Genomic DNA, 26,391 nt, shown 5'->3' with positions numbered 1-26,391 from the left:
GTAGGAGAGACTTTACCAGGCACTACATACTTCATATTTTCTCTTTTTTTTTCACATTCCTTTTAACTTCCTTTAGTTAACTATTATACAATACAGGGATCCGGAAAGAAATCTTGGCAAAAGAGTTAACGTCCTTATAAAGGACTTTACACATGACCTCAAAATATTTGCTGTTTCACCCTAGAGACTACCCAAATCTTAAGCAGCTTACAACTGTACCATGCCAGGCCATTTGGCATTATTTACCAACATCCACATAGCATGAATATTTTGAGCATCGAAGAGACCAAAATTATTTATAAACTTAAATAGGAAGCCAAAGAATCCTGCCTTTTTGCCTTTATCCAAATAGTAGGCAACACATGAAAAATAAATATTTATGGAGAACCAAAATCTCATCCATCTTAAATCATTATATTCCAAAGGAAAGAATGTCATAACTGAAGAATATATTAGTTTGAATCCCAAGCAGATTCTTGGTAGAAAGCAGAGTCTGAAAGAATGATGGGTTAGTCACATGGTTCTCATGAGACGTAGTCGGATCTTAGTCTGTCTATAGTTAGCTACGCAAAACCAGATCCAAAGTCTGCTATGAAGGTGAGTCAGAAATGACAGACATGGTGTCCATTGAGTAGATATAAAATCTAGGGGTCCAGATGAGTCAGAACACAGTGTCAAATTCATTTATTGCAAAGAGAGGTGAAAGAGTAATTTCAGGGTCACCGAGAAGGGTTTTGCTTCCAGTTCAGTGTATGCCTTGCTGGGTCACACAACTGGCTAGTGACTGAACCCAGACTAACTCAGGGTCTACTCACCTCTATCCCAGTAGCTTACTGTTCAACTAACTGCTGCAACATGTCCCTTTGCCATTTTAAACATGTAGGCATCTATATACATACCCAATATCTAGATAATAGCAATCTCATTCTCAAAATACAAATTTAACTGCTGACAGTTGTCATTTTAATACTTTGCTGATATGAATGCCTTGGAATAAAACAATTTTGGATTTTTGCTTGTTTTCTCATCTTCTGTCAGTAGTTAAGTAAACATGATACGAGGTACAGAAGGGCACATGAAAGGATGCTAAAGTATTTGTCTTGTTCATGGAAAAATTTGAATCTCAGTAAATTCAGTTACATAAAACTTGGCATTTTAGCAATGACCCAATGGATGGGCATGAAACAACATTAACCTGGCATTTCTGTGACATCATTTTACTAACAATTAACCTCATAAGACAATTATGACATAGAGAGCTCTGCAGAGAAGTGGCTTTTTCTGTCTGAAACCTGTCAATCACGCAAGAAGAAGTTAGGTAGCTGGGGAGAGACATATTTCACCCCAGGCTGTCTCCCACCATTTTCTTATTTTTTCTAAATCATCACAAGTATGCTTCCTGTTCTTTACACGTTATTCCCATCATAACTCAGAGTTTCTGCCCCTGCTGTTCCTCCTACCTGGGATGTCGTTTTTTGTTTTGTTTTGTTTTTTTGATTTTTTTCTAAATTATTATCTGGCTAATATTACTACTCATCTCTGCAGACACCCTCTAGGTTCACTCATTTCATGAAGCCATATTTGCACCCAAATTGAGCAAATGTCATCTTCCTCTGATTCTCAAGACACTCAGTCCCTTCTCCCAACATATCTGTCACAATTATCACAAATGCTTAGCTCAGGGGTAGCAGGCTTTTTCTGTAAGGGGCTAGATGATAAATATTTCAGGCTGTGTGGGCCATGTGCTCTCTGTGGCCACTACTCGACTTTGCCATTACAGCAAGAAAGTAGCTACATGTAAACAAATGAGCATGGCAATGATCTAATAAGACTTTATTTACAAAAAGAGAATGCAGGCCTAGCCCTAGTTTTCTGACCACTAGCTTAGCCCAGAGATACATGGTGGTAAGATCAATAAATATTAGATGGATTAACTATGATAAGCAACATCATTTATGAAAATATGATGTACATGTTGTCTGTATGCTGTGAGTATAGAGTATCTGTATTCATTTTGCAACTATAGCACAATGACCAGCCCTATTAAATTTTGTGTATCCTAAGAGGGGCATCACAGGTTCTGATCAGCTATGTGACTCTACAGGCTACACAAAGGGATAACACTCTGCCTCACTGGTTTTCTATTAGAAAGAACATCTGCTGAGGCTGATTCTATGAAGATTATGGCTGATAACCAGAGCAAATTGTTTCCCATAAAAGTATCTGGTTTGCTTGTTTATATTGAATGAAATCAGGTAAATAACTGCTAAAGCTCTCCACTACAATCTGCACTGTAATTTTAGTGTTTTAATAGAAATAAATATATAATCATAGTAACAAAATTGTCCTAGCTGTCACACATGTATTTTAAGCTTGCTTAGAGAAATTGGAATTAAATTCAAGTCCAATTTTCTACTTTCATTTCAAATAGATTTTGACAATATTGGTTGCAGTCTTTACTAGGAAGTTATCTTAGCCAAAGAATTTTACTGGTTTTCAACTTACAGCATAAAAATAATGTAAAATGTAATGAAACTTGTCTATTTATTTGGATCAATTCCTGTCTTTGATACAAATTGTTCTGTTGCTGTAGATAAAGATTGTTTATTTAGAACAGAAAAAAAATACTCTCTCTTACTTGGTAGTAATACAGTTTTCAGGACTATTAGTTAGAAAAACCTCAGTTAATTAAAAAATATTATGTTTCTTATTTTCCACTGAATTATTTTCTACCATCTCTTAAAAATAAACAAAACTATTAAATTCAGCTTCTGGATTCTTCTTTTCTCTCTGTTCTGTTGAATATAAAAATAGCAAGATGAAAGGCAAGATCAAACACAAGAGGAGAAATAAGGAACATAAATACTCATTGCAAAGGGGAGTCCCTGAAAAATCAACTTGCATGAGATTATCTCTTCTATTTAACAAGGCTCTTTCCCATTCCCTTTAATAATTTCCTTTCACATATGCAGATTATGTCATTAGCTTAGTAAATGCTCCTTCATCATATGACTGAGAGATTTAATACTGGATTTAACTAGGACCTTCAAGTAGACAACTACTCTGAGCACCTGCACCTTTGGCTGCCTCTATGAGAATACACAATGTCCCAACACAGAGAAATCCAAGTGCACCGTAAAGATAGATAAAGGATACCAGAAGCGCCCTATTTAATTCTCCCTCGATCCCAGTCTTCTCATATCAGTACTATCCTTAATAACCTCTTAATAAATAACAATTACATGCCTGAGGTGCTCTGAAATGTAGGATGCATATACAGTTTAAGATATCATAATGAGTACAAAGAAAGCAAGTGATAAACTGATTCTTTTATTTCTACATATAATATTACTATTGTGGGCTATTGCACGGTAATAGAGCATATACAAGCCGTAATAGTGGGCACTGTCAGTTCGAAGCATGCTCAAAGGTTCATGGAAGACTCCCTGGTGGTGTGCAGGCTTATTCTTGTCATTTAATGTCCATAACATGACAAAGTCCAGGCCTTTCCTTCTGAAACAATTCACCAATTCATTTACATTTCTCCTCATTTGATGCACACGAAAAGCACAACCATTCCTCTTGGATAAGAAATAGTAAATAAGTTAATTTTACAGGGTCATTTATTTATCATCTTTGGCTACAGTTTATAAAAAACTAGGTTTCAAATGGCATAATTCAGTGCATGACTACTCCAGGGTCCTCTAGTACTGGCAGAAATAATGAATCAATCTAGCAGAAAGCTCAGAATGGAGTAAATCTGAACCCCACTTGCTTTCTCAAAGTACTACTGGAAGAACACATTGGGGTTCCCTTGTCACCTAAACACTCAGCACATTTCCTGCAGCAGTTAACTCACGATAAGATGGTTAATTAGGCCACAAAGGATTTTAAAATATAATCAGAATCACTATATATGGTATGCTGCCTAACTGAAAATGTTTGAAGGACTTCCCATTTTTTTAAACTTTCTCTTTGCTCCAAATAAATAACCTCTCTGTAAACATGAATAAGAAAGGTAATGATTCAATTGTCCAAAACTACAAAGAGTAAAAAACAGACAGGTTAAAAAAAAAAAAAAAAAGGAAAGAAAACATGTATCATGAAAACTTCTCTGAAAAATAAAACAGGAAATTAAAGATGGGTTTTGCCAATAAAAGGGAAAGATAAATTGTGACTTCATTGAAAAATATCCAGATGGTGAGAATTTGGCATGCTATTATTCTTTGAAAGTATGTTCCTAGGTAAGGGAATTGAAACAATTCTTAATTCATTAATTAAAGCATGTTAATTGATAAAAATGAGGACATGGTTTCTATTTTCTAGAAGTTACAATATTAAATAATTAGCCTCCATCTATCATTCTTCCTCCATTTCAAACCTTCCCTTATGGGGGTGTATGGTTACGTGTTTAAGGAACTAAAACATAAGCAATACCTCTTAGAACAAGTCTGATAAAAGAAAACCAAAGGGCAAACCGGACAGATAAGAAAAGCACATGGGATTGCAGTATCAAACAAAAGGATGACTTAGACACAAGGACAAATGATGATCAAAGAAGGCAAATACTGAAAACACAAGCCTCTGAATAATAATGCCTGCAGATAAATCATTCGTTTTGATGATTATAGAAGTCAATGAAAGAAGTTTGATAAATGGCAAAAGTTTGTAACACCAACAGCAAAATACATTGAGAAGAGCTAGCAGATTATTTAAATTGTCACTACTAGTGGGTGAAGAAGACTTTTCTTATGCCCCTGGCAGGAGAGCATACCTGTATAATCTATTTTAGATTTTTTTCTTCAAAATAGTTTTTACTGTTTTTCATTTAAAACCTATGTATTCCATATCCAAGAATTAATACTAAGAGATTTGTACATGAATCCTGCTGCAAGAATATAAATTATGGCATTTAGAACTTGAATAAGAGAACATATAGATATCTAATAAAAAGAGGATTGATTGAATTATTTTGCTACAACCATATAATGGAATATTATGCAGCCATTTCAATGACTCTGCAGAATTACATGTGTAACAGGAAATATGTTTAATATATATTGTCCAATAAATTGGCATGTAACAAGAACCTGTAAGTTATCCAAAACAACAACCTTGGAGTCAGAGAACATGTATTATTTTTTTTTAAATTTGCACCACTGGAATTATGTAAAATGGCAAACTGTTCAGATATCTAATTTCTTTTTCTGCAAAAAGAATAATAATTATACATCTTCCTACCTCATTGTGTTTTTAGGAAATTTTAAAAAATGTATTATTCAATGTTCTGATTTTACCTGTTGACTAAGTGCACATAAATGCTGTTGATAGAACAGCATAAATACATCACTTATAAAATATATGCATCTTTTTTAAACCTATGTATTACATATCCAAGAATTAATACTAAGAGATGTGAACATGAATCCTGCTCCAAGAATATAAATTATGGCATTTATAAATTATGTATATAATATAAAATATAAATTATGTAAGTATGATTTTTGTTGTGTTTGCTTACCTTGACTTAACCATATTCCCTACATTTTATATGGGGAATCAGTTATCATTCAGGAGTTCTCCTGCAATAACACCTCCCTCCAAAATCTCACTTGTTTAAAACAACAGGAGTTTCTTTCTCACTCACATCATAGGACCTTGGTGGATCAACAGAGATTTCTGCTACCCATCCTCATTCAGAGACCCAGGCTAATGGGTCAGAGACGATCTCAAGCACTGCAAATCCTCATGCCTGAGACAGAATGGCAGATTTTTCACTGCCTCTTATAGCTTCTGCTCAGATGTGATGCAAATTAATTTTACTCACTTATTTTTTTTTAAGTCAAAGTCAAATTCATGCTCAGGAGAACATCGATAATAATAATAATGATGTATTCTTAAATCAGGAAGAATGTAAAACTAATGTTTAGCCTATCATAAGCCATTACAGTTTTTGAGCAGAACACTAGAAGACTAGATAAAGTGTTTTCCCACCTTTACTCCCAGGAACCGAAATTAGGACGAGTGTCTTTATATCTATATTGGCTACATGAGATACATCTCATTACATGAAAATATATCTACAGCCAATATGGCATAGAAATTAAGGAATCACAGGATGCAGAATGTAAGATGTCATATAAGTTATTCTACCTTCAAGACATAATGATCACACTTAGTCACCACCAACAGAAACTAATAATTTAACTTAATTTCTGATATATTTTATATATTTTATATATATCAGATATATATAAAATTATAATATATAATTATATATATAAAATATATAATATATACAAAATTTATATATAAAATATAATATATATTATAGATATATATGTAAATGCATTCACCTGATATTTATATAAAAATATATAAAAATATCTGATATATATATTTAAAAATATATAATATATACAAAATTTATATATAAAATATATAAAATATAATATATATTATAGATATACAATGTATATGTAAATGCCTTCACCTGGTCCCTGACAAACTTCAGTATATTCTACTAGGATTTTTTTTTCCCAGCTTGTGAGCTAATGAGGCCCTCAGGCTTGAGAAACTGATGGGTCTTATAATTGCTTTCCTAACTCATGTAACCACAGCTGCAGTTTTCATTCATAAATTGCAAAACGAACTCTTTGAAAGTTTTCATACTGGTCACGTGCCTCAAAACATCCAGTGCCAATGAGTTTGCAGATGTAGCACTATGAGAAAGAAAGGGTATCTGACCTTGACCAAAAGCACTCAACTGGCCATCATAACTTCTTGGTTTTCGTTTTCAAAAATCTTACATAGTGTCATGATTTCCCGCGAAATCACTTTGCTCGTGTAAGGAAACTGATAAACTTATTTAGTTTCAAAGTACTTCTAGAGGCTGAAATGAATTATAAATAATTTTAAAAACCATAATTCTATACATTTATTCAATACCTTTTTAATAAAATAAAGTTTAAACATACTCTACTGCTTAAAAATGGTAGCTAAATAAGTCAGTGAATCTCGAGAAAGGCAGGAAATACGCATGTCTGAGGAAAAACCTAGTGGAGTATATTAAGTCCCCAATAATTTTATTTGACTTGTTCTACATATTAAACAATTTAGAGACAAACGAAAAACCATTGGTAAAAGTATATACTTACAGTGATTTTCTCTGTTTGAGAGCTATTTTGTGTGCTTTTCTTATTTTTCCATTATATGGTTTGACATTTTTAACTTCAAAATATGAAAGCATTTGTTAAAAGTATACATTTTGTTCATTTTTTTTGTTTTAAAATGTAAGTGTATATCCCTATTGGTTTCTGTTCTGTTTACTTCTACTGGCGACATAACCATTTGGAGTTTAAATAATTTTACTGAATGTGAACTCTTTAACTTAAATAATGTTTTAAGATACCAGACCTCCCTTTGCTGTGTTTACCACTTTAAGATAACAGCAAAAATCACTGTACCTGAAGTTCTCTAACTTAAATGTAACTGAAAAAGATTCCTCAAGATCAAAAATCTATTTTTGAGATAAAGTCATTTTCTTTCCCTCCCAAGGTTTTCAATTTGAAATGGAATTGTCCCGAGGATTATAATACATTTTTGAAAAGATACACAGATTTTTTTTTAAAAGACACTGGTTAGCCTTCCTATGTTCATTTTTTTTTTTTTTTACATGGTTGGGCCCAATAGGTAAAGCTTTTTGTAAATGTAAAATAATAATGTAAAATTACTTTTTGCTGTAGATTACAAGTGTTGGTAAATCAGCAGTCCAAGGGATATGAATTTTAATCTTTGTTTCTTTAAAAGTATGATGGCTTATGCAGCACTATAATGACAATATTACAATGCAGATAGAACAATGGTTCCTGTCTGGGGTTACTAGTGAAATACAGGGCTAGTCAAAAATATTTCTGAAATTAAAAAAATATATATATATATTATACCCATATCCTAGTCCTCTACTCTTCTACCTACAACCATGAGGGGAAAATGGATATGAGAAAATACCTATGCTGCAAACAATCTGAGAGACTTTATGGAGTTTTCTTTATAAAGAATACTGTAAAAAATCAAAAAGACAGACAATACCAAGAAATGGCAAAGATGTGGAGAAACTGGAAACTCCACACGCTGCTGGTGGAATGTAAAATGGTATCGCCATTTTGAAGATGGTCCTGCGGTGTCTCAAAAGGTACAACAGAGTCACTCTAAGACCCAGCAATTCCACTCACAGATACAGATTCCAAAGAAATTAAAAGACATGTCCACCCAAAAACTTGCACAGGAATGTTTGTAACAGCATTACTCATAATGGCCAAAAAGTAGAAACCCCATGTCTAAATGCCCATTAACTGATGAAGTGTTAAATAACTGTAGTGTATCCATACGACAGGGTATTATTCAGCCATAGAGGAATGAAGGACTGACATATGCTACAACTTTGATAAACCTTGCAAACACTTATGCTAAGTGGAGAAAGCCAGATGCAAGAAGATCACATATTTTATGATTCCATTTGTATGGAATATTCAGAATAGACAAGTTCATAGAGACAGAAAGTCGACTGGTGGTTTCTAGGGGTTCTGGGACAAGAGAATGGGGAGTGGCTGCTATAGGCTAACAGAATATTTTATGATGATAAACATTTTTTTTTGGAATTGGACAGTGGTAATGGCTGTGTAATTATACTAATATATTAAAACACTGAGTGGTATGTGAATTTTATGGTATGTGAACTATATCCCTATTAAAAATACATTTAAAAAAATGCAAGGTAAAATTAAATTTCTGATCTAATGTTCAAGTGAAGAAACTCTGTTTCCTCTTTCTTGAACAAAATTGGTAATAGTGTCAATTACGAGTTCTTCAAAAGTATACTTCATATTAACTTCGCTATTGTCATGTGAGAAGTGAAATTGCATTTCTTGTTTTGATAAATCAAGAGGAATGGAACCTGTGTTCTTCTAGATGAATTTGTCCTTCTCCAATTTGTACTGATCTGATACCAAGAACACACCTGAGGCTACATGCCTTCCTTCTAAAATGACAAAAGCTTATTCATACCTATTTGTTTATACAATGAATTTTCAAAAGCCAACACTGTCCTCAAAATAATGTTACTGGGTTTCATAAATGTCAGTGGACAATTAGATGGTCTCATTCAGAAAGCTTTAAGCAAACGTCTAAACTGTTTCTTTTTTTGATGTCACATTGAACTGAACTGAACTGAAACTGAACATACCTTAAGGCTAAAGTAGACTGACAGTGAGTGAGAGAGAGTGTCTGTGTGCGAAAGATATATGTAGAGAGAAAGAGAAATATATTTCTCCGTGTACTTTCATTCATGGAGACTGGATTTATTATTAGTTCTAAAAAGACTAATAGCCCCTCATTCAGGGATCTCAGCTGTTTTTTAAATTAAGATGTGTGTGCATTGAATTCATTTGAATCGTGATGGAAAGGCCGTGGCAAGCCCTGAGAGACCTGACTTACCCCTCCCAGAGCAAGGCAGATCAGAGCTTCCCTGGCACTTCCTGATGCTCTCCTCAGGCGACAGAGTGCAGGACTGTGGGTGCTCACACTTCTTCCCGTACCAGCCTGCTTTGCAGTCACATCGTCCACAATTACACTGTCCATGACCTTCACGGTGAGAGCGGCAAAAAATAAAAATGTACATGAAGATAATGAGGTCGGAATTAGTTTTCATTCTAACAGCAAATATCACAAATGAGTCAGGATCTCGATGAATACAATATAACACATTAAGGCAAAGGCATATTTTTCTCAAATTCTTAAATAACTGATTTATGTGAATTGATCTTGAGGGGTAAAGGAAAGCAACCACTACAGATAAGATAAACAGTTTAGTAAGGCTATAAACTTCAAGCTGTCAAATTCCAGGAGCATGTGATTGTATTGGTCTGCTGGGGCCTTAAAGGAGTATTTGGGCTGGGCACTGTGGCTCACGTCTGTAATCCCAGGACTTTGGGAGGGCAAGGAGGGCAGATCATGAGGTCAGGAGTTCAAGACCAGCCTGACGAACATGGTGAAACCCTGGTCTCTACTAAAAACTACGAAAATTAGCCAGGTGTGGTGGCATGCACCTGTAATCCCAGCTACTCAGGAGGCTGAGGCAAGGAGAATCGCTTGTACTCGGGAGGCTGACATTGCAGTAATCTGAGATCACGCCACTGCATTCCAGCCCGGGTGACAGAGTGAGACTACATCTCAAAAAAAAAAAAAAAAAAAAAAAAAAAAAAAGAAAAGAAAAGAAAAAAAGGAAAAAAAAAGAAAGAAAAAACAGAAGGAAGTATTTGGTGGATTTGGCAATTAAATCGCATGGAGGGGAGTCACAGGGAAGGGCAATCAATATACTTTTGAAACAGGATTTTTTTTTTTTTTTTGCCCTTTAGACTCTATTTTTTAATATATAAATGTTCCTTTCTCAGTAATTAATGCAATAAGTGAAATTAAAATCAGTATGGATGTAAAAAAATGGACATTAACAGCCAAGTAGACATACTTAACATTTATAGAGCATGTTACAAACAATATCAGAGAGAGTACATATTCTTTTAAGACTTAGGTTTTTTTTAGAGCAGTTTTAGGTACACAGCAAAATTGAGAGATACGCAGAGATGTTCCATATACCTCCTTCTCCCTCACGTGCATAGCCTTCTCCATTACCAACAATCCCCACCAGAGAAGTACGCTTGTTATAACTGATGAGCATACATTGACACATCACCATTACCCAAAGTCAATAGTTTACATTAGGGTCCACTCTTAGTGTACACTGTATGAGTGTGAGTAAACAAATAGTGACATGTATTCACCATTGTAGTATCATACGGAGTAATTTCAGTGCCCTGAAAACCCTCTGTGATCTTCCTAGTCATCTGTCCCTCTCCCACGCCTTTCCCCAATCTCTGGCAACCTGATCTTTTTACTGTCCTCCATAATTTTGCCTTTTCCTCAATGTTATATAGTTGGAGTTATACAGTATATGTAGTCCTTCCAGTTTTTTTTTTCAGTTGGTCATATGCATCTAAAATTCCTCTATGGATAAACACACTGTGGTACATCCAAAGAATGGAATATTATTCAGAATAGGATTTTTTTAAATAAACGATTTAATGTATTGCTATTTATTAAGGTCTCACAACCACAGTCAAATTGGGGGTCACAAACTGACAAAAAGCAAGAAATCTAGAATTCAGAAGAGGTCGCTCTTTTTTCCCCCAGATTTATTGAGGTATAAATGACCAAAAAAATTGTAGATACTTAAAGTATGTAATATGATATTTAGATATGCATATGCATTGTGAAATGATTACCACAACCAAGATAATAAACATATCCATCACCTCACACAGTTACCTTTGTGTGTGTCTATGTACAGTGAGAATATCTAACATCTACTCTCCTCATATTGCAAGTAGACAGTATTACCAACTCTAGTAACCATGCTGTACATTAGATCTGAAGCATGTATTCATCTTATAACTTTGAAAGTTTGTATGCAAAGTCTCCCCATTTCTCCTACCCCTCAGCCCTGGGCAACCACCCTTCTACTCTGTTTCTAAGAGTTCGACATTTTTAGATTCCACATATGCGTGAGATCGTGAAGTGTTTTTTTGTCTACGTCTGGTTATTTTACTTAACAGAATGTCCTCCAGGTTCATCCATGTTGTGCCAAATGAAAGGATTTCCTTCTTGAGGGACGAATACTATTCCATTGGGTATGTGTGTGTGTATATATATATATAGATATACAGATTGATGTAAATATATGCATATTATGCATATGCATATCAAATCATGTTACATTTATATCTATATATAGATATCTCACATTTTCTTTACCCACTCATCTTATAACAGACACTTGCGTTGTTTTCATATCTTGGTTATTAGGGATAATGCTCCAGTGACCATGGAGTGCAGACAGCTCTTCAAGACAATGATTTCATTTCCTTTGTACATATATCCAGAAATTCCTAGATCGTATAATTCTCTTTTTGATTTTTTAAGGAAACTTCATAATATCGTCCATAATGGCTGTATCAATTTACATCCTCACCAACAACATGGAAGTTTTCCTTTTCTCCACATCCCTGCCAACATTTATCTTTTGACTATTTGATAACAGCCATCCTAACAGGTGTGATGTCATATATCATTGTGGTTTTGATTTGCATTTCCCTCATTAGTGATGTTAAGCACTTTTTCATATACCCACTGGCCATTTGCATATCTTCTTTGGAAAAATGTCTATTCCGGTCATTTGCCCATTTTAAAAAATCTGGTTATTTGACGTTTTTGCTACTGAGTTGTATGAGTTAGATACAGTTTCAACGTTTGTCCTCTCCAAATCTCACATGGAAATGTATTCCCCAATACTGGAGATGGGGCCTGGTGGGAGGTGTTTGGACTATGGGAGCAGATCCCTCATGAATGGCTAAATGTTGTCCTTTTGGTGATGAGGGAGTTCTTGCTCTGGTAATTAACCTGAGATCTGGTTGTTTAAAAGAGCGTCCCACCTTCTCTCAACCTCTTTTGTTCGCTCTGTCTTCCTCTCTCTCGCCATGTGATGCACTAGCTCTGCCTCCACTTTCAGCCATGATTAGAAGCTTCCTGAGACCTCACCAGGAACAAAAGCTGGTGCCATGCTTCCTGTACAGGCTGCAGAAACGTGAGCCAAAATAGACCTGTTTTTGGTTTTTGGTTACTGATTTATTTTTTTGAGACAGAGTCTCACTCTATTGCCCAAGCTAGAGTGCAGTGGCACGACCTTGGCTCACTGCAACCTCCATCTCCCAGGTTCAAGTGATTCTCATGTCTCACCCTTCCCAGTAGCTGGGACTATAGGTGTGTGTCAACATGCCTGGCTAGTTTTTGTACTTTTAGTAGAGATGGGGTTTTACCATGTTGGCCAAACTTGTCTATAACTCCTTTCTTCAACTGATTTGCCCACCTCGGCCTCCCAAAGTGCTGGGATTACATGCATGAGCCACCATGTGCCTGGCCCAAAATAAATTTATTTTCTTTATAAATTACCCAGTCTCAGGTATTTCTTTGTAGCAATGCAAAAATGGACTAGAACTCATATATTTTGAATATTAACCCCTTATTGGATATATGGTTTGCAAATATTTTCTCTCATTCCAGAAGTTGCCTTTTCATTTTTGTTGTTTCCTTTGCTGCTGTAGAAATCTTTTAGTTCAATGCAGTCCCACTCATTTCTTTTTGCTTTTGTCATTTGTGTTCTGGTGTTACATCCAAAAAAATCATTGCCAAGACCAGCAGCATGGAGCTTTTCTCCTATGTTTCTTTGAGTAGTTTTAAAATTTCAGGTTTTACATATAAGTCGTTAACCCATTTTGAGTTGATTTTTATACACAGTATAAGACTAATTTCTTTCTTCTGCATGTGGACATCCGGTTGTCCCAACACCATTTATCAAATAAACTGTCTTTTCCCTATTCTGTGTTCTTGTCATCTTTGCCTAAAGTCAATTGGCTATAAATGTATGGGTTTATTTCTATGCTGTCTATTCTGTTCCATTGGTCTATGTATCTGTTCCTATGTTAGTACCATACTGTTTTAATTACTATAGTTTTGTAATATAATTTGAAATCAAGAGCTATGGTGCCTTCAGCTTTGTTCTTGCTGAAGATTGCTTTAGTCATTTGGGGTATACTGTGGTTCCATATGAATGTTAAGTTTTCTTGTTATTACTATGAAAAATGCCACGAGAGTTTAAAAATTATTATATGTACATATTTATGGGGTAGAATTACATGTTTTGATACATAGATAGGTTGTATTATGATCAAATTAGGGTATTTCACATGACCATCACCTTATGCATCTATCATTTGTGGTAAGGGCATTCAAAAGCTTCCCTAATTATTTTCTAATTATAATATGCCATGTCTTACTGTTAACTGTCCTCACCCTACTGTGTAATAGAAGTTGAACTTATTCCCGCTATCTGATTGTAACTTGGACCACAGACCAACCTTTCCCCATCCTCCCATCATCCTCCTCCCGTCTCTGGTAACCACATTTTAAACTCTCTGCTTCTATGATCCCAATTTTATTTTTAGATTCCAATTTTTTAGTTTTTGAAATAAGCTCTTTCTGTGTCTTATTTCACCTAACATGACGACCTCCAGTTGCATTCATACTGTTGCAAATGACAGGACTTCTTTTTTTAATGGTAGAATTATCCATTCTGTATATATACCACACTTTTTTATCTATTCATCTGTTAATGGCCACTTGTGATTCCATATCTTGACTACTGTAAATAGCGCTGCAATAAATAAAGAAGTACAGATAAATCTTTGACATATTGATTTCGCTTCTTTTGGATATATATCTAGTAGTGAAATTATGGAATCATATGCATATTATAGTTCTATTTTTAATTTTTTGAGGAACCTCCATACAGTTTTCTATAGTGTTTGTACTAATTTACGTTTCACCAACAGTGTGTCAGTGTTCTCTTCTCTACCTCCTTGCCAACATTTGTTTTCTTTTGTCTTTTTTAATTATAATTCTATAAAAAAAACCGATTCTAAATGGAGTGAAGAGTATCTCACTGTGTTGTTGATTTGCATTTCCCTGGCAATTAGTGATCTTGGTCATATCTTCATATACCTGTTGGACATGTGACTGTCTTCTTTTGAGAAATATTTATTAATGTATTTTGCCTATTTTTACTTGGGATGTTTTCTTGCTGTTAAGTTCCCGATGTATTCGTGATATGAATCCTTTGTCAGATACATAGTTTGCAACTATTTTCTCCCATTATGTAGGTCTATTTGTCATTCTTTTCGTTGTTTCCTTTTTTGATCAAAAGCTTGTCAGTTTGATGTCATTCTATTTATTTTTGTTTTTGTTGCTTATGCTTTTGAGGGCTTAGTTTAAAAATTCTTGCCCACAGTAAAGTACTATCCTATGTTTTCTTCTAGTAATTGTGTAGCTTTGGGTTTTACATTTAAGACTTTAATGCATTTTCAGTTGATTTTTGTATATCATGAGAAGTAGTGGTTTAGTCTCATTCTTCTGCATATGGATATCCAATTTCTCCAGCATCATTTATTGAAAACATTATCTTTTCTCCAATGTGTATTCTTAGCACTTTTGTTGAAAATCAGTTGGGTGTCAGTCATTGGACTTTTCACAGAAATTGCAATGAATCTGTAGATCACCTTAGGTAGTGCGAACATTTTGACAATATTTATTTTTCTGATCCATGAACATGAGATATCTTTCCATTTATTTGTGTCTTCAATTTCTCTCATCAATGTTTCATATTTTTTGGTGCAATAATCTTTCACATCCTTGGTTAATTTTATTTCTAAGTATATTATTTTTGACACAACCGCAGATGAGATTGTTTTCTTAATTTCTATGTTGGTTACTTCACTAAAGCAAAACGTTATCTTATGGAGTCTCCATACTTTATTTTCACACACTTTTAAGCAAATACTAAATGTTTAGCCTAGAGATCCTTAGAGTAAAACCGGTAACCTACATGCAGTTTACAATCCTTGAAGATTAGCCTAGTGTATACAAAAGAGGTCAGAAAAGACATTAAATTTTTTGACACATGAATATACAGTTTGCAAAGAATTGTGAGAAACAGTGGTATGGTTTAGCAAAAATCGACCTACATTATCAATAAAATAATGGGTTCAAATCCTGGTTCTGCTTCCTACAAAGTGGGGCTGGTCAAATGACCACCTCTGAGTTTCAGTTTCTTCATTTTAAAAAGGAAGAAAATATATTATCAATCCACATTTATTGGGAAGTATATTAAATAGTTTAAATGCTACATAAAAGGGAGCTACTATTACTTGTATTCATCAGATCCCACATTATAAGCAGGTAGAGGAAAGCACAGTTTCAATGAGCTTTCTGTAATTCCTAATAAACATGAAGCTACTCATCGCTGCAGATGCAGAAAAAAGTAGATTTCTATAATTGCTGCAAAAATGCATGAAGAATTTTAAAAGTGGAATTACACTATTTAGAAGTACATATAAATGTTAATGGATGAAAATGCAGACTATCTTTAGCATCTGATATTAATGTATATCATCCAATATGAAAATTGGCCTCCAGTGAAGACTAGTCCCTTTTACTAATATTCCTTGAGGTTTGTGGTTCCATCTTCTGAATTTGAAGAAACTGGACAATACACGTATGTGGAAGCTTTTCACCATTTATTTAACTAATTTTTATTTTAAAAAAATCACAAAATCATAAATCAAAGTGGAATGAGACATTAGGGATCACTGAATTTAAATCTCTTATTTAACCCCAAATTCAGTTCAATTCAGATGCTCATTTGTTGATCATCTGTATGTAACAGAGTCTATTTGACAAATTGTTGCCATAATTATCTACTCTAGACCTCAGTTGGAAGGAAAAGAAAATTGTTATTATTAATAAACATACATGACATACAAATATGATTATTTAGACCTTACATTATGGGAATTTTTGTAACAGTTTATGCTTATTAACAATTATATTTCATATGTTGTTGGGTTCTATGGCTTTTGCCATTCATTCACCTCAGTTTAAGAAGTTCCCATTGGGTGTGGTGACTCAAGCCCATAATCCTAGCACTTTGGAAGGCCGAGGTGGGCGGATAACCTGAGGTCAGGTGTTCAATACCAGCCTGGCCAACATGGTGAAACCCCATCTCTACTAAAAATACAAAAATTAGCTGGGCGTGGTGGCACATGCCTGTAGTTCCAGCTACTTAGGAGGCTAGGCAGGAGAATCGCTTGAACCCAGGAGGCGGAGGTTGTAGTGAGCTGAAACTGTGCCACAGCACTCCAGCCTGTATGACACAGGGAAACTCCATCTCAAAACAAAAATAAACAAACAAACAAAAAACAAGGAAGTTCCTATCTTTATTTTCAGTCTTCAGGTAAGGTTAAGGACAAACATTGCAAATAGATCTGCACTGGAAATGCATATATAAATAATGATTTTAACACATATATCTTTAACATTTAAAGTGCAGTCAATTCTGTTGTTTCATAAGAGCCAATGGCTTTGAAATTCTTGGGGACAAGTGGTTTTATTTCAGAGACAGTTATATCTGTTGTGAGGAAACTGGGCAAAGTACAGAACATGCTGACATTTGTGAGAGACTTGTTGACACTGGAACAATAACATCGCTTGTTGACACTTTAACAATAACATTGAAAACCAGATTGAAGATGGAGAAAAAGTTTCTCTACTCTTGAAAGTTTAATTGCTGTGAAGGTTAGAACAATACATCTAGCAGATGCAGACCCCGGGAAATCCCTAACTACCCAACAGAATGTCCCTGCCACTACAGCCCACCTGAATTCACAGGCAGTGATTCCCCCACAGGAGGATTCCCTCCGTGGAGAGGGAGAATAAAGTAGAAACCTTGGGGGCAAAGGCAGGTACAGAGGGAGACCCATGACTGAAGGGAGAACGTTCTTAAGTTGCATAGTTGGAATCCATGTTCAAAAGCAACCATTATTCTCTATCTGAAGTCCATTCACATGTTGACATCAATTAAAAAAAGAGGGCAGAATAAAACTAATCCTAAAGACAGAAGTTATTCAAAAGAGATTTTTAAAGTTAGAATCCCATCCAATTAGTAACAAAAGTCAGATTAGTTGTGGAAGCCTTAATACATTTTTTTAAGTTCAGATGCTCTAGACCTGCAGGAAGAAATCATTGTCAGTCGTTTACCTTTATTCTGTCATATGCACGTTCTGTTTTCTTATCATTTTATTTTTCTTGGTCAGTTTTTAATTCTCTAAACCTTTTTCCCCTTACATAATTCTATTATTGCAGACTTATTTTTATATCCCATTGCTATTTCTGATGCTGTTCTACAAATATGAGGGGGAAATAGAGCCTATAAGCTCTCACACCTCTTTTCCTGTGTACTTAATGCAGCATCATGAACATTCTCCAGGATCATGCTTCTAACTGCATGCTTCACCTCCAGGCACTGCCAACTATAGCAAAGCTTGGAAGAATATATATGTATCCTTACTTTGACATGTGTGTGATGACTCCTTAATAGCCTTCTCAATAACACACCTGCAGCCAATTGCTTGCACACTGGGATGAATTTAAGAGATTGTGTCATTGCTGCGATTGGCTGAAGGATAAAAGACCTTAGCCCTAAACAGGAAAATATCAAAGTGGGAGAATATTGTTTAGTTCAAGATGGCCAATGTTCCTCCTCAAATCATCCCCTGATATGTCTTCTATGCCATACCACCAGGATTTGATATCAATTGAACAAGTTCAAGCTGAGGAAAGAAGAGGCATTTAAATATGAGTGACATACGTAAGCCATCCATAAAGAATGAAGCTCCTGAAAGTCAGTGAATGTACGGTAACCAGTTTAAGTGAGAAAATAGTGGCACAGAAAGTGTTTGATGGTTTTATTGTTTGGGGAGAGTAGAACTGGTTTTATTGTTTGGGTAAAGTAGAATTTTCTAAATAAGATATCTCACTGTATTTCATAGAAGAAGCAAGCCTAAAAGTACATGGATAAAGTTTCTATAATTCTAGCCTACTATAATAAAAAATAGTATTGATAACAGTATTGCCTAATTTAAATGGTTATTACAGATTGACAGAAGTTAAAACATAAACATAACTTTTGCTTTTTCAGTAATAAAAATTATATCCTACATATTTCAAGAAGTTAGTCATGTGCTTTCAAAATATATTTTAGAATATTAGAGATATCACTTTAAGTGAAACTGTATATGTCCTATAACATCCTTCATGATATTTAATTGGTAGAGTTTAAAAATCACTTACAAATGTCAGGTATTGGTACCAGATTCTCAGGCAGGTATTGGGCTTTTCAGATAAGACAGAAAATTATAAAACAAAATTGCAACTTTTCTTGTGAAGTTACCAGTTTCTCAATTCCAATTTTAAAAGTTATGCCAAAGAAGGAATCATTTGGTAAAGTCAAGAAGATGAAAATGTTGGGTTTTGCTATATAGAAGAGTTTAAAGATAATGACATCTATTTAGCATGAAAACCCTTTAGACTGCCAGAACTTACATCAGGGTTTTTTTTTTTTTTTTTTTTTTTTTTTTAATAGACAAATCGTGAAAAGGTCATAAAAGAAGAAATCAGGAGACTTGTGTCCTTCATCTAGATGTGCTGCTATCTTTTCTGGGCCTTATCTCAAATTGCTTTATCTTTCAAATGAAAGAACTAAAAGAAGATAAATTTGCCGCACGGGTCTGAAATGCGATGCTTCCATGCTAGTTTGTCAAATTTATGTGTATGTTAAGCCTGCAGGTTTTAGTTTCATTACTTCTAACCAGTATTCCTTTAAACTGTGTAGGTAGAAGATCATGAAATAGAGATGAAAGATTCAGAGTGGTGCTGTTTGTCCCTGATATCAAACATCAGAAGAATTCAAATAAGAGAAATGCTATATAAAGACCTCTCTGTATGTATATACATATACACATGCACACACACACACACACACACACACACACACACACCCCAATGGCAGAACAATACAGTGCTTGGTGTTGGTATAATCTACCTACCATAAAAATGACTGCAGCCCAAAATACCCATATGAAAAGGAAGATTTGCAGCAAAAGCAGCCACCAAAGTGGCCCGAAGACCATGCTGGGAAGGCAGGAGTTATTAAGGCTCTCAGGCCGTTATAGGAAAAGGTGTTAACCAAACCTTTTCTTGTTTATTTGTAGCTATTGTGTTCTTTGGAGTTATGCTATCCAAACTTCAGAAACAGGTGCAGGCATTTCAGGACAAGTGCAGCTGCATCTATTCCAGACAAACACTTCTCTGTTTTAGAGGATACTTCTTTCTTTTTAAAGGATCAAAAGATGCGCGTGAATTTGAATCTGATGTTAACAAGCCTGTTAACATGCTTCCAAAGTAACATGAAGACAATCAATAGGGAAAAGCCTTGGGGAATAACTTAGTGCTTGCTATTTTTTTAAATTCAATATATTAATGAATGTTTCCTTTCAAGAAAATGCAGTCTGAATATACTTAATCATTTCCTTTAGTTTCTTTTCTTAATGCTTTGGCAATCCACAGTGACAAATTTCGCCACATAATATGGTTCTATCAAAGATTCCATTTTCCAAACTAATGTAACCCTAAGCCAAAACTTTCCTTATATTTTCATAATTTTCTTAGGCAGGGGAAGCTGAACGATAAAGTTTAAGGTCACATTGCAGCGTATTTTTTCAGTTAAGGGATTTGGGGAAATAGACCTGAGTGGCAAGCAGCCATTAGGAAAAAAGCAGTTATATTAGAATCAGAAAGTAAATTGGGTGTAACAAAGAGGACAGTCGGGACACATCAGGATGCCTGTTCATGCCCTGATCATTTCAGTCACACTCAAATTGGGTCAACAGTATTATCTTTGAGGGGTGCATGTATGTGTGTAGTAAAACAGTCATGTTGGTGCATGGGCGAATGAACATACAAAAACACAGGTATTTTGTGGATGATGAACAACAGATCGGATTAAAAGAAGTAAATAAAATTTATTTATTTGGTGGGTGCAGGGACCGTGTTTCAACATATTTGTGTCCCCTATATTCATGATGTGTTAGGCATAAAATATTTACATTTAAATGCATTACTGAATAGATAAATGGAAATAATGTGAATGAATGAATAAAATGGGAATGTCAATTAAAAGAGCTAACTTAAACTAATCCTTCCAGAGATTTCCTTGGACTTAACTAAGACCAATACTCTCAGGATGGCAAGAATAGGAGCTAAAAATAAAACGTCATTTCATCCGAGCCTTATTATATTCTAGTCGTGCATGAATGACTAGAGAATATTGATGTCATTGGGTTACTTCTATCTCATAACACAAAGGTATTAACATGCTCAATAATCAACTATATGGCACTCTTCTTACACTGCAACTTAGACTGGTAATTAGGAAAAATTTAAAGACTAATAATTCTCTAAGCGTAATACCATACAGCATATAGAATTCTACAGATTCTGTAAGAATGATAAAATACTCCAGAGACTGATGTCTGCTACAGATCATAATGATGTTCAAGAAGCTTAGTTTCATTTAAAAAAAATAAATCTGAGTACCCAGAGGACAGTTCTTCCTCAGAAAAATAAAGTAAAATTGGAGAATTGTATTTGCATCACCTGGAGATTAAGTTACATGAGTAGTCAGGCTATATGTGTTTACAGATGACACTTTAATGGCAGTATGAACTTTATCAGGTTACTTAATTTCTCTGAACGTATTTTCTCCTCTGCTAAACTATAGACAGTAATGCCTCCCTGTCTGAGTTAGTGTGTAAATAAAGAACTCAGTAACGGTCCAATAGAGTAGGGTATCTGTAAATACGAGTTTTTTCTTCTTTCCTCAATTCCTCATTCTCAGTGTGGGAGCCAAGCTGTGGAAAGCTGGCCACGTTCAATTCACTTCAACCAGTGGATCATAAAATCACAATAATAGATTGATGTCTTCTTGTCCAAACTACAGTCAATTGTGCCATCACCTCTTCCTACCCCTACCTGTCCATACCCACTGGGTGGAGTCTCATAGGGTACGGAAGAAAGGAAAATGTGAGAAAAAAGAAAACAGGGAAGAGGGATTGGAGGGGAATAGGGTGAGGTGGAATATTAGATTCCAAGGCAGCCTCCTTAATGACACTTCACCTGCTCAGCCTAGAGTAAGCACTCCAAGATTAAATGACTCACTGCAGGAATTGCACACAAGCTTACACAAGGATTAAAGTGTCAATTCAGGAGTCATCACCCATCTGCACCCCATGACCCCACTCCCTCACAGTGAGATGCACTGGCTCATAGGGCCCTGAATTATCACTGTAATGCTGTTAGTTTGAATTTTTCAACCCAGTCCAAAATCAGGATCAACATCAGAATTATAGATTTCACAAGAAAGTGAATACTCATGGGAAAAAGGGGCTCCAAATCAGCAAGTCACACACTTACAATTTTAACATATAGCCTTTTATATGCCTCCCTTATTTTAAAATTGTGTCAATTCACATTTATCTCAAAGGCAATCTCAAAATGACACTGTGGCCTGGCGCAGTGGCTCATGCCTATAATCCCAGCACTTTGAGAGGCTGAGGCGGGCTGATTATGAGGTCAGGAAATTGAGACCATCCTGGCTGACATGGTGAAACCCCATCTCTACTAAAAATACAAAAAAATAGCTGGGCGTGGTGGCGGGCGCCTGTAGTCCCAGCTACTCGGGAAGCTGAGGCAGGAGAATGGCGGGAACCCAGGAGGCGGAGCTTGCAGTGAGCTGAGATAGCGCCACTGCACTCCAGACTGGGCGACAGAGCGAGACTCCGTCAAAAAAAAAAAAAAAATTACATTGTCAAATGGCATTTCCTGAATGCCAGCATAGTTTTAACTACCAACTCTATGCTTACAACTTGAAATTCTCTTGGTTTAGCCCTGACCCTGACTCACATATTCAACAGGCTTGGAAAAAAAATATAAACTTTGGCTTACCTTTTGTCCTCTATGCTGGAGATGTCTAGAAACAAACTTGACAGCTTCCTTCCATATTCCCCATTTCAGTAAATGGCACCAACATTTTCCTAGACACTCAGACTAGAAATCTGATAACGATAGCACTCTACTGCCTAAAACCATCATTAGCTCCTCATTGCCTTTAAAATAAAACCTGGGTCTGCAGGAAGGTAAAAAAAAAAACCCAGTTCTTGTTTCTTAACCAACTTTACCTTTTACCACATGCTTCCTTACTTGGCATTCTGGTAATTTCAAACTGAATCTGGTCCCATGCACAGATTCTATCCCTCTGTTCCTTCTGCTTGGAATGCCCCTCTCATCTTTCTTTACCTGCAAACCTATTTTATTTTTTGGATGAAATCCACATGCATTATGATCCAATAACCTCCTGCAATGCACGAGCCCTACATCGCCACCACTGTGAAGAGCCATATCACCCTAATTAAAATGTCCAAGAGCCCTCTTCCCCACGATTCTCATCATCTCTTTGGAACATAGGCGCCACTCACTAGTCATGAGCTCTTTTATTACCACTGTGTTGACAGCAACGATAATGAAGAACATGAGCATGTATAATGAATAATAGAAAAAATGCCCTCAAGAGAGTAGTGTTCACAAAATGTTTAGGAAATCCTCTGGAGCACAAGACATTATCAGAAGAGGGAAACCCTTCTACAAAGAGAAGATTTAGCAGCAGGCTTTCCCCAGTCAGTCTGGAGAAGGCTTTGAAGTTGCACACTCATAATTAAATGGGGCAGTTCTTTTATCTCCCTTTGCTGGCAAACTTTCAGGAGACCAGAGGAGTTTGTATCCATCTGCATGCACCAATCAGGCAGTCAAGCTTAACAAGATGTATATATGTATGTCTCTACCTTATGGATTATCAAATAGAACTGGACTGAAAATCTATAACTCCATTTTTGCTAAATGATACCTTTTCAGATAGATTTCTGACTGCTTTCTTTTTCTTTGTACTTTTAGACATCCTGGACTTACGTATTTTATTTCTTTGCATTTAGATTGCAAACTCCATGAAGTCAAAGATCATGGCTGTCTCCTGTCTGCTACTGGCTTCTACCACACCAGTAGCCCAGATGTCACTCAGTCCCTAACAGACAGTATCTGCCCCCTAGTATTTACAGTCAAAGATTTTTGAAACTACTAATGGATATTTAATTATAGACTACATTGCAGAATAACTTTAGTTTAAAGCCTGTCAAAGAGTTAATGCACAAAATAACCCTGGGCGTTGTATTATCCTGTTTTGTAATACATTAATACAGCTGTCCTGATGGCAACTATCCTGTTCATTGTCGACAGCTCTGCGAGTTTTGCAGTCTCAGAGTTGAACTGAGTAGCTATCTAGAGCTAATGGTTCTCCTGGGTGAGGAATTAGACTAACTTGAAAAGAGTGGGTGCCCTCTCATCTCTAGTCTTCGCCAACTTCGGGGATTCTCTGGAGGTTTTCCAAGTCACTAGTAGGAGCACTGCAAATATAAAATGCTTTGGAATGCACATTCAGTTTCTTTTACAGGGTCTGTGAGAATCAGAAATCTTAAAAACAGGAAAATATGTATTTATTTTTATTCATTACTTTTTACATTTTTGTGGTTGAACTGAGTAGCTGAGTAGCTATCTAGAGCTAATGATTCTCCTGGGTGAGGAATTAGACTAACTTGAAAAGAGTGGGTGCCCTCTCATCTCTAGTCTTTGCCAACTTTGGGGATTCTCTGGAGGTTTTCCAAGTCACTAGTAGGAGCACTGCAAATATAAAATGCTTTGGAATGCACATTCAGTTTCTTTTACAGGGTCTGTGAGAATCAGAAATCGTGAAAACAGGAAAATATGTATTTTTTTATTTTTATTCATTACTTTTTACATTTTTGTGGGTACACAGTGGATGTATGTGTTTATGGAGTACGTGGGGTGTTTTGATATGGACATGCAATGTAAAGTAAGCACACCATGGAGAATGGGGTATCCATCCCCTCAAGCATTTATCCTTAGTGTTCCAAACAATCTAATTATACTCTTTACATTATTTTAAAATGTACAATTAAATTATTGACTATAGTCACCCTACTGTGCTATCAAACAGTAGGTCTTATTTATGCTATCTAATTTTTTTTTGTGCCCATTAACCATCCCCACTTCCCCCTCCAGAAAAATAGGAATTGAAAGAGCCCTTACCTGAACAGAAGTCATCAGAATATCGGTCATAGACAGCTCTACAGTCCCTTTCATCGCACTCACAGGTGTCCCCATGAATATCTCCCCAGTCCCCAGTTGGATCAACATCGTGACAGGTACATTCACCACATACACAAGTCCCTAGGTGGGAAGAAGAATTTTATAAGAATCCAGTCAAGAAAAACCATGAAAGAAAGCATTTCACATATTTCTTATTATTTTCTGCTGCTTACTTTGTATTTGAAAAAAAACCACATATATTAGATAAAAATAGTCTAAAAAGGAAAAGCACCATCTAATATTGGTAATAGAGATTCCTTAATAAACAAAAGTTATTATATATTCTATAATTATGTGAGTTGGTAGAATGTGTCATTAGTATTGTGTTAGTTTCCTTCAAAGATAACACTAAAACAATTTATATAAGATATAATCTTTTCCCTCAAGAAGCTTGCAATCTATTTGGCAAAAAGAAAGCTAATAAGAAAGAAAAATTAGCAAACACTAAAAACAATGTGTGACTATTTTGTAAACTAAGACATGAATGCTCTAAGAATTTGGAGAAAGAGGGTCAATGAGGGTTGCAGTAATTAGCAGTGGATGGATTGGATAATACGGATTAGAGGAAATGTTCTAGGAGACATTGGAGGTAGAACTAAGAGAAAGTCAAGAAGAAAAGACTAAGCAATGAAGGGTAGGGATGGGCATAGGGACCCTGAGGTGCATGTTAAAAAAAAGACTAAGAAGTAAGGTTTGCTAGATCAGATGAGTCCAGATTATAAAGAATGTTGGAGATGAGATTGAGAGATATAAACTTGGTCATTTGCAGACTTGCAGAGGGAAATACTCATCTGTAAATCATATTTACTCTGTGTGGATTATCAGTAACTATCTTTAGGGCAACCAGCTAATCATTTGATAGAGACATAAAGTTAAATCCTTTTCTTACCTCTAACAACAAAATAAGTACCAGTTGGATTAAAGATTTAAATGTACAAAATAAAACTGTAGAATATGAACTAAACTCTTTTTATTCAAGACCCCCAATGCACAATTACTAAAAAAGGAAATTGAAAATTTCCAAAAAAAATTGAAAATTTTGGTTGGAAACAAAACACTATAAAAAAAAACAGACTGATAAAGCTGAAACAAGTGGTTAATATGTCTGTAAAAGACAAAGAATACTTACAAAAACATATAAATAAATCATAGGATTGAATATAGAAAGGATTAATATGCCCAAAGTGAAATAGACAAAACCAAAGAATAGGAAATTTCATACAGAAATAATGATAGATAAAGATGAAAAATGTTTATCACTCAGTTGACCACTACTAAGCGGGCAGCAGTGGGAGAGCTTCAAAATAATCATGATTGGCAATTATTTCAGATGTCAGATTGTCAGAGGTGGAAAATATTGCTTGGATCCAGACTTGGTAAAGGTGTGGGACAATGGGTACTTTCTGGCCCTGAACAGAATGTACAAAATGGTACAACTTTCTGGGTAGGGATTTTACAATATGCACTTTTTATATCTGTGTTATTATTTAGACGTATAGCTCGCTTTAATTAATGTACCCAACAGAAATAAAAAGTACACACGAGTATATGTTCAGA

The 26,391-nt window shown here is 35.4% G+C and overlaps 1 protein-coding gene across 1 annotated transcript in view; it reads right to left on the bottom strand.

Annotated features, from left to right (window-relative positions):
* ITGBL1 (integrin subunit beta like 1) overlaps positions 1-26,391 on the bottom strand; it is a 274,697-nt gene that overhangs the window by 106,465 nt on the left and 141,841 nt on the right. Inside the window, exons 7-8 of the mRNA XM_050766680.1 lie at positions 24,775-24,915; positions 9,496-9,642 (exon numbers count right to left, since the gene is read on the bottom strand). Coding sequence (XP_050622637.1) covers positions 9,496-9,642; positions 24,775-24,915 — 288 coding nt within the window. The remainder of the gene's footprint in view (positions 1-9,495; positions 9,643-24,774; positions 24,916-26,391) is intronic.

Source organism: Macaca thibetana, chromosome 17, assembly GCF_024542745.1.
Source record: "Macaca thibetana thibetana isolate TM-01 chromosome 17, ASM2454274v1, whole genome shotgun sequence".
Lineage (NCBI taxonomy): Eukaryota > Metazoa > Chordata > Mammalia > Primates > Cercopithecidae > Macaca > Macaca thibetana.
The sequence above is the reverse complement of the archived record's forward strand: the minus strand, read 5'-3'. Positions and strand labels throughout refer to the sequence as shown.